The sequence below is a fragment of the Cricetulus griseus genome, chromosome 4 (genome assembly GCF_003668045.3).
Source record: "Cricetulus griseus strain 17A/GY chromosome 4, alternate assembly CriGri-PICRH-1.0, whole genome shotgun sequence".
Classification (NCBI taxonomy): domain Eukaryota; kingdom Metazoa; phylum Chordata; class Mammalia; order Rodentia; family Cricetidae; genus Cricetulus; species Cricetulus griseus.
Genome location: NC_048597.1, coordinates 132,660,271 through 132,670,095, shown reverse-complemented (window position 1 = coordinate 132,670,095; position 9,825 = coordinate 132,660,271). Strand labels below are relative to the sequence as shown.

The 9,825-nt window shown below is 34.4% G+C and overlaps 1 protein-coding gene across 1 annotated transcript; it reads right to left on the bottom strand.

Annotated features, from left to right (window-relative positions):
- Positions 1-286: 286 nt before the first annotated feature.
- Positions 287-1,255, bottom strand: LOC100767694 (olfactory receptor 7G2). Its single transcript, XM_027411628.1, has one exon. It carries the CDS (start codon positions 1,253-1,255, stop codon positions 287-289), a length of 969 nt encoding a protein of 322 aa, XP_027267429.1.
- Positions 1,256-9,825: the final 8,570 nt, after the last annotated feature.

The following is a 9,825-nucleotide window of genomic DNA, read 5'->3' as shown; positions in this document are numbered from 1 at the left end:
TTACTGCTAGAAATTCATTGTCCTACAGTGATTCAAGAGATATTAATAGATGAGTTTAAAAACATTAATCTCATTAAATTTACTAATATTACCTAATCTATCAATTTTATAGGATAGTATCTAACAAGAATAGTATTTGTCAGCAATAAGCCTCAGAAATTGCAACATGGTTATTTTTAATGTATCAGTAGCAATATGAACAGAATATAATTCTAAGGGGGCCTAATAATATGTTGAGACAGAAGCTAGTTTTCTAAGGTGACTACAGCTCTTTTTACATATATGGTTACATAAACCCACCGCTTAGTTTGCTCAAGGCTTCTTTCATTTCTTTGTTCCTCAGACTGTAGATAAAGGGATTAAACATCTGAGGTACCACAGTGTACAACATGGAAGCCACTGCGGTCTTCCTGGGAGAGTCAGTCACTGCAGAGCTGATGTAGACACCAAACACTGTGCCATAAAACAGGGAAACAACAGACAAGTGAGACCCACAGGTGGAAAGGACTTTATAACTACCTCTCATTGAAGGTTTTTTCAAAATTGAGGAGACAATTTGAACATAAGATAAAACGATGCCCCCAAATGGAAGGCCACCAAATATGCAAACTGAAAAGTATATCATTATGTTATTGATGAGTGTGTCAGAACAGGACAGCTTGATGACATGAGCAAGTTCACAGAAGAAGTGGGGAATTTCCAGATCTGTGCAGAAGGACAGTCTCAACAACAGCAGACTGTGGATTAGGACATCCACTATACTCACAAACAAGGATAACAAAGTCAGCAGAATGCAGATGCTTGGATTCATGATGACTGTGTATCTAAGTGGATGGCAGATGGCTGCATAGCGATCATAAGCCATTGCTGCAAGAAGACAGTTCTCCATTCCACCAAGAAAATCAACAAAGTATAGCTGTGTAAGGCAATCTATGTAACTGATGGCTTTGTTTTGTCTCTGGATATTCAACAGCACCCTGGGGACTGTGCTGGTAATGAGGCAGATATCAGTGAAAGATAAGTTAGAGAGGAAGAAGTACATGGGGGTATGGAGGTGAGAGTCAAAACTGACAGCCATGATAATGAGCAGGTTTCCAAGCACTGTGACCAGGTACATGCATAGGAAGAGGCCAAAGAGGAGGAGCTGTAGTTCTGGATCATCTGTCAATCCCAGGAGAAAGAATTCTGAAGGAAATGATTGATTTCTGTATTCTGTGATACTGATGAATATGAATAAATATGGAGATATTGCCATCAAATGTATGGATTCAGAGTGTCAGCAATGTTATCCTCACCTAATATTGTTATATACAGTTATAAATACAAAGGAAATTGTTACAGGTAATAATCTTCACATACTGGGTGTAAAGAATCTATACCCCAACAAGATATCACATATTTTACTCATACAGTTACATGTGTAAACAACCTCATATTAGTATATCGTAATCCCTAAGCACTAATGAAATCTATGTGTCTGCTAATCAATCACTACTTTATTTTTGCCTGAGGAAGAGATGTTTTCCTCTACTCACTCAGTTGTGTCTTTTCTACTCTGCTCCACCTTTTTTAAAAACAAATTTTCATCCAAGTATTGTTTTAGTATCAAATTTTCCATTAATTTTGCAAAATATTAAGAATTAAATGCCAATGCAATGCTGTATATTTAGGAATAATAATCTTCCTTAATATGGAAAAGAGTATTGCTAAGAGATTGGCAAATGCAGGAACAGGAGAGGAATAAAAAATATGGAGATACAGTATGTAAATATATGACATTGTCAAAGAGCAAATTAAATCTGTATTTAAAACAGAAAAATGCTGTGTTTCATGTTATATGCCTTTAGTGCCAGTGCTTTGGAGGCACAGGCAGGCAGTTCTCTGAATTTGAGTCGGCCTATTCTACAGAGTTCCAGTATGAAAAAACCAAACCAAACTACCAAAAACAAAAAAGAAGACAGAAACATAATTTGAAGTCATTAAACCAGTATCATTGTCAGTAAGTTTTTTTTTCTGAACACCAGTAGACTTGCTTATTGATCAATAGAAAAATCTAAATGGGAAGAAAATTTCAACATCATAGGGGAAGATGCACAGGAGAATATAAAGAGTTTATTGGTACACAGAGCAGATAAAGGTAGAATAAAAGAGAAGCATTAGACATTCTAACTTGCATCCCTTCATTATGGGGAGAATAAATTGATCACTCACCAAAAATAATTTATGATTTTGATATTATTTATTCTGTCTGACCCAAAACTAGTATACATGCTTGCTTTCAAATCGCTCTGTTTTTTGGTTTTATGAGACAGGGTTTCTCTGTGTATCTTTGTAGACCAGGCTGGCTTCCAACTCACAGATACCTGCCTGCTTCTGCCTCCAGAGTGCTGGGATTAAAGGCATGTGCCACCACTGCCCAGTCTTGTAATCTCTTAATATGTTGAAATCTTAAGATAACGGGAATTGAATCAAGAAAAAATAAGCACATATAAACCATATTGAAAAAAATAGTTCAACATAAAGTGTATTCACATTTTTTCTCTCAGGTCTTTTTCTGTCACCAAAATACTATGTGCTGTCTTCCCATCAAAGAATGAAAGTTGTAAAGGGGCATGAGATTTCAAATGCTGTGAGTTTTATGGGCAGTGAACAATGGGTGCATTTTTTAGCCTGGGAACCCTGGTCATGAGGAAGTAAGTTGAAGCATCCGTGTTATATGATACAGATAAAATAAATTAATAAAAAATGAATATGATTTATGAGTGCATGCCAACACAGAAAGCCTGAAGAAGTTTAAATTCTGGTATTTTCTGCAAAGATATTGTTCATCTAACCTAATGATGCATTTTATGTTTATTATCAACTAAAATGTATGACAATTATTAGCCTTCTTTTTTTTTCTTTTTAGGCATGGGTGTTTCAAGATAGGGTGTCTATAACAGTACTTGCTGTCCTAGAACTTTCCCTGTAGGCTAGACTGGCCTTGATCTATCAGAAATCTGTCTGCCTCTCTCTCATATGTTTGCCACCATACCTGGATTAGCTGTTTTTTCCACTATACATTTTAATTAAAATTGACATTTTCAGTTTTATTTTGTTGTTTTAACCATAATGAAATGTTTACAATTTTTACATTACAAATTCACCAATTAATATTCTGTTTTCCAGAGACAATGATAACGATTATAACGTCTCTGTGGAACTTCATATTGCTTACCTTCTTCATCATGCATTTCCCTCAAAGGTTCACATATGAGATATTAGAAGCTACCAGTATACAGAATTACCTTGCTATCATCATTGTAGAATGGAGAATAGTCAATCTGGTTTTGGCTGCTCATAGACTACCTATTGTCAGGAAGGGAAGCACCTCTTTGTGAGACTCCAAATTTTTTGTTAAAAACAAACACTCTTAGTGCATACAAAAATACATTTTATGACTGGGGCAAGCCTCATGAGTCATGATGTAAAATCAGATTTACAGCTACTATGTCCATAGGGACTCAATATATAAAGCATCTCATTAGACAAACTTTGGTATTGTGTTGTGGACCACAGAGATGTTTAAATCCATGAAGACCAATACTCTAGAAGGTATGACAAACTCAAGTGATTTCTTTATCCATGGAGACAAGTTAGTTAATCATCCACTTTAAGCACCCTGTTTCTTCTTACCTGTCCTTTTCCTGGGTCTATGTTTCCTCACCCAGGGTGATGTTTTCCAGTTCCCTCAATTTTCTTGTAAATTTTATGATATTTTTAGCAGATAATTAATACCCAATTATGCAAATGAACCATGTTTTCTTTATCCATTTTTCAGACATCTAGATTGTTACAGTTTCTGGCTATTATGTATAAGGCTACTGTGAGCATAGTTGAATAAGCACCCATGTGGTACAACATAGCATCCTTTGTGTATATGCCCAGTAGAAGTACAGTTGGGTCCTGAAGTAGATCAATTACTAATATTTTGAGAAACAGCCATATTGATTTCCAAAATGAGTATACAAGTTTGCACTATTTAGTTCCAGGTTCTTAGTCATACAATAATTATCGGGTATGGGTTCTATCTCCTGGAGTGGGCCATAAGTCAAATCAGATATTGTTTGGTTTTCCCACAAGGTTTCAGCCACTATTGCCCCAGCATTTCTTGCAGACCAGACACTGCTTTAGATCCAAGGTTTTGTAGCTGGGTTGGTATTTACAGTTTCTCCTTTGGTAGTGAGCAGAGGGCTTTCCTGTATCAAAGATGCCAATCTATAAGAGTAATTGTCTATGTAGGCTCCAGCTCAACTTATTCATGTTCATCTGGGTTGATTTAAACTCATGGCTTTTCTGAATAGAGCAGCAATGAACATGGTTGAGTAATTGTCTCTGGAGAAGGATGATGCATTTGTTGAGTATATGGTCAAAGGTGGTATAGCTAAATATTGAAGTATATCTATTACCATCTTCCAGAGAAACTACCAAACTGATTTTATATTGACTGTACTAGTTTGCAATCCCAGAATCAGTGGATGAGTTTTCCCCTTACTCCACATCCACAACAACTTAGTTGCCATGTGTATAATTGAATTTAACCATTCTGACAAGTATATGCTGAAATTTCAAGGTATTTTTGATTTCTATTTCCTCTGTGACTAAGGAAGGATATTGAGCAATTTAAGTGTTCCTCAGCCATTTGAATTTCCTATTTTGAGAATTCTCTATTTAGATCTGTACCCCATTTTAAATTGAGTGATATCTTCCTCTGAGTTCTAGTTTTAATTTTTTGAGTTCTTTATATAGTTTTAGAACTACTCCTCTATCTGATGTGTATTAGGTAAAAATCTTTTTTCAATTTTGCCATTTGTTATAATGACAAAAATCTTTTGTCATTTTGCCCAAATGATAGCATCCTTTCTGTGCAGAATCTTCTCAGTTTTAAGAGGTCCTGTTTATTAATTTTTTAGCTTAGTGCATTTGTCATTGTTCTGTTTAGAAACTCTTTCATAAACCAGTAAATTTCAGGACTATTCCCTAAATTTTCTTCTATCAGCTTGAGTGTATATGATTTTTTTGTTGAAATCTTTGATCCTTTTGGAGTTGAGGCTTTTACATAGTGATATATATTGATTTTTTATATCCATGTATATGCAACTGTCCAGTGTGACCAGCAGTATTTGCAGAAGATTATGGCACTTTCTGCTGTTTAAGTTGTTGTTTATATTTAGGTTTAATCCAGGGTATCCAGATAGAATGTGGAGTGATACTTAAATTTTCTTTGTCTGTTGAAATTTGCATCATGTACATGTATGTATTCAAATTTGAAGAAAGCTCCACAAGCTGCTGAGAAGAAAGTTTATTTTTGTTTATTTGTTTGTTTGGATTAAATGTCCTGTAAATACCTGACATATATATTTTATTTATACTGTTGTTTAACTCCTGCATTTCTCTGAATAGTTTTTGTCTAGATGAACTATGTATTGGCAAGAATTTTGTATTGATAGCATCCCATTATAACTGTGTGAATGTCAATATGTGATTGTAACTATAGTAGTATTTACTTTATTTGATGCACTTGTATTTACTTGGAACACGCAGTATAGAAATTGAGTATTCTTTTTTGTGGGCTTTACCTGAAATGTATGAAGTTACCATGTCTACCTCTTCTGATTATTTTAGCTTGAAGTCTATTTTGTTAGATATTTTAATGGGTTATACCTGTTTGCTCTGTGGATATATTTGCTTGGAAATATTTTCCATACTTTTTACCCTGAGATGATCTCTTAGTAATTATTTGTGTATTTTTAGATATTGGTGAAAGATGGATCCTGCTGTTAGTCTGTGACTTTTTATTGGATAATTGAGTCTACCATCCCTGAGGCTTATCAATGATAGACATTTTTCATTTCTGTTTGTTTGTTGTATGACATATTTTCTCCCCCTTTTGATTTAGTGTTCTGAGATTATTCATCCCTGTGCCTTATTAAGTATACTAAACCTCTTCAGACTACAGTTTTCATCCTAGTGCCTTCTGAAGAGTTGGATTAGTAGATAAAATTTTATTAAATTTGTTTCTATCATGAAAAAATTTTCTTTCTACAACAATTATTGGTAGTTTTGCTGGCTATAGTAATCTGGGCTGACATCTGTGGTCTATCCAAGCTTGTATAATACTCATCCAGCCTCTTCTGGTTTTCAGAGCTTTCATTGGTAAGTCAAGTGTTATTCATAATGTCCTACCTTTATATGTTACATTTTCCCTTTTGTCCTTTTAGTGTCTTTCCTTTGTTCTGTTAGTTTATTGATTTGAATATGTGTATTTGGCGTTATTTTTCTGGTCTTGTTGAATCTATGTTCTTATATGCCTTGTACCTTGATAGGTACCTCCTTTAGTAAGTTAGGCAAATTTTCTTCTATGATTTTGTTGAAAGTATTTTCTGTGTACTAAACCTGGGTTTCTTTTCCTCCCTCTATTCTTATTATTCATAGATTTAGTTTTTTCATGTGGTCTCAGACTCATTAGATATTCTCTAGCTAGATTTTTTAAAAAAATTAACCTTCTTTGATGAAATTAATCCTTTTCTTCTACCTCATTTTCAATGCCTGTGATTATCCTTTACATGTCTTTGTGTTCTGTTGATAAAGCTTACTTCTAAGGTTTTTGTTTGACATCTGAAACTTTTACTTACAGTTTATGTTTTCTTTAGTAATACATTTCCTTGTAAAATTCTATTTTCATAACCTGAATTGTTTTCATTCTTTATTTCAACTGTTTGCCTTTCCCAAGATGTGAGTAAATTATCTATTCATATCCTTCAACATTTTTATAATTACTATAGTGGTGTCATTGTCTTGTGATTCAGTTTTATTGCATCTCTTAGGACTTACTCTAGTAGGGAAACTGAGTTCTGGTGAGAAATATTATCTTGGCCATTTATGTATGCTTTTGTTCTTAGGTCTACACATCCACATGTTTGAGTTGTCTCTTGGGATTTATTTCTGGTCTCATCTTTGTTGGGTGGTTGTTCCATTCTTTGGCTACTTGCCTTCCTGAATCTTTGGCAATTGTAGTGTCTGTGGAGATACTGGCAAATATTTTTTTCTGCAGGTTTTTAGATGACAGAAACTAATGGACATGGCCTATCATGAAAGACTGAGAAGTACTATGGGAAAGAGCTACGGGCATCTGTAGTGATTATTTTGTTTGTGCTTTAACAAAAATAAAAAAATACTAGACTGAATATCAGAAGGTGGAGCTAGCCACTACTTTACCTCGGAGGTCTGGAGGTCTGTACAGATAGACAGGAAGTGGTAAGTTGGGGTGGAAACATTAGCTTGGTCTCTTTTTGAATGGGAAGTTGGTGAGGTAAGATGTGGCTGTGGCTTGCTCATTTTTCTCTCTGATCATTCATATATCTTTATCTGATCATTCAGCATTTACCCCTATATCTGACTCAGGGTTTTTATTAATAAGACCAATTAGAACCCATTATACAATTGTCACACAACATAGGTCATGAAATCACACACACACACACACACACACACACACACACACACACACGCATATATTTTTTGTCATGTTATTAATGGTCATATAGACTACTAACTTATTCTTAAAAAGGCTTTAGGTAGCTTCCTCTAAAAGTTTTCAGGTTTGATTCTCTATTAGGTAAATAGGAATTAAGTTTTTGTACTCTGGATACATAACAAATATTGATCCTTTAAGCTCTTTGTGATCTGCTCCATATGGCATTTAACATTTTTAAGTTTTCTTCAGTGAACAATTAGCATGCCTAATAATGACCTTTGAAGTCTCCAAAAGATGATGGGACCCCACAGTAATGACTCCACCAGGACTGTGATAACACCACTGAACTAAAAATCACAACTAAAAGATCAGCTTTGGATCACAAACTGGTCCAAAGGTGAGTAGTGGAGATGATCCAGCCTCATAGTCTATTCCAGTCAGGACATGAGACAAGCCCTGAACTTTCCCATTACATGGAGACTGGATAACAAACAATATAGCTACTTCTCCCAGGACTTGAAAATTAACCCCAAAGTTTCTTTTTAGTATCTCCTAGTGATGTATTCCCCCACAGACAACAGAAAGTAAGCTTAAGGACATGATGCTCACATTCCCAAGAGGTAAGGTGGGTCATTTTTAGTCATTCTATGGGTTATGGTTATTTATCATCATTTTCAGTGGTTTATTAGAAATTGTTATTGGTAATGGTTAAAACATGCTGAACAAAGGAAATTAGATTTTGGGCTCATGTTTTGAAAAAAACAAAAAAGGGAGATAAGAGGTTAGATTATAGAATCTACTCTGAAAAGATAAAGGAGGGATATAGAAATAGGATAAAAAGGTAGATTATTGTATCTACTTTTAAACCAAATAAGCAACTAATATTTTTAAATGTTTACATTCATATGGATTTTTATATATTGATAGAAATTTAAGGTTAATTTGTTAGAACATACTGTAAACACATTTTTAATCTTTTTCAAGGTATTGTATCTGTGCAACTCATTTAACAATGTAATGCAATTTTTAGCCCTTGAATGTTATTACTACCAACTATTTAGGATAACAAGGGAATGCAGGTTCATAATTAGTCACCCATTACAAATGAACTTGTAGTCTTATTAGGTATGTTTTCAAGATTTAACAGAGAAATATTTTAGATAGGTCATTTTCAAACACTTCAGAGATCTACAGAATATGGCATTTAAGATGTTTTGATAACATAGGTTCTTTTTTATGACAATGAGACATGTCTGCTCCTGCCAGCACCAATCTACTTCAAAGAAGATCATAAGCACTGAAGAAACTCCTAAGTTCTTTGTGACAAAAAGTAAGCCACAGGGCAAGAAAGTGCTCTTCCTCGGCTGCTGACAGTATGCTCTCCAAATTGGATAGGCAGAACACAAATGCAGGAATGTGAACTTTGCCAAGACTAGATAGGAAAGCCCTTCAGAATATCCTGCTTCACAAAAAGTCTACCAGATATTTTAGGCCTGGAAGCCATAGATAGATTCCCCAGTGTTACAGAGGACTATCCAGGAAGACATCTGCTTCTGTATTTTCTCACAGTTTTTTTTTTTCTGGAAAAAAGTGCAAGCAAGTGCAAGCACTTTCTTGCACATCTTGCTTACTCAGGTAATGTTATATCCTTCTCATGAATCCTGGGATTAAAGGTGTCTCTCACCTCTGTCTGGCTATATGGCTTCTTCAATTAAAAGTGTGTATCATCATTGTCTGAACTCTATGGCTTGTGGCTGACTTTGCTTTCCAAATCCTCATCCAAGCTTTAATAAATAATAAATAATATACCACCATAATTCCCCTTTTTGGCCTAATAGAAAAAAGAAGACTATAACTAACATAAAAAAGCTATATACAGTAAGTACAATAAATATATACAATATATAAGGAAATAATTACACCAACAATGTCTAGTTCACTTGCTTTTGACAAATACAGAGAAAATATCTCATCCATCTGCATTTGACAAATTCAGAGAAAATACTCTATTATCTATCCTATCTTAGTGTGTCCAAAGTCTTGTAACTAATTTACTTTCTAATCAAATTCAAATTACCAACTCAAAATTATCCTTTTATGCCTCTCTACCTTATATATTTTATATTTGTTTATTGAGTTTCTTTTCTGAATCTGATAAATAAGGAAAACTATAACTATATAGTCTTGAACTTGATCAGAAACCCAAGAAGGAAATAATATTAATTGAGTAAGCAGGAAGTACAAGCAAGTGACTTTCAAAAAATGTGAGAAATGACAAAAAGAGCTGGTTGCCTGGACAGTCATCCAAG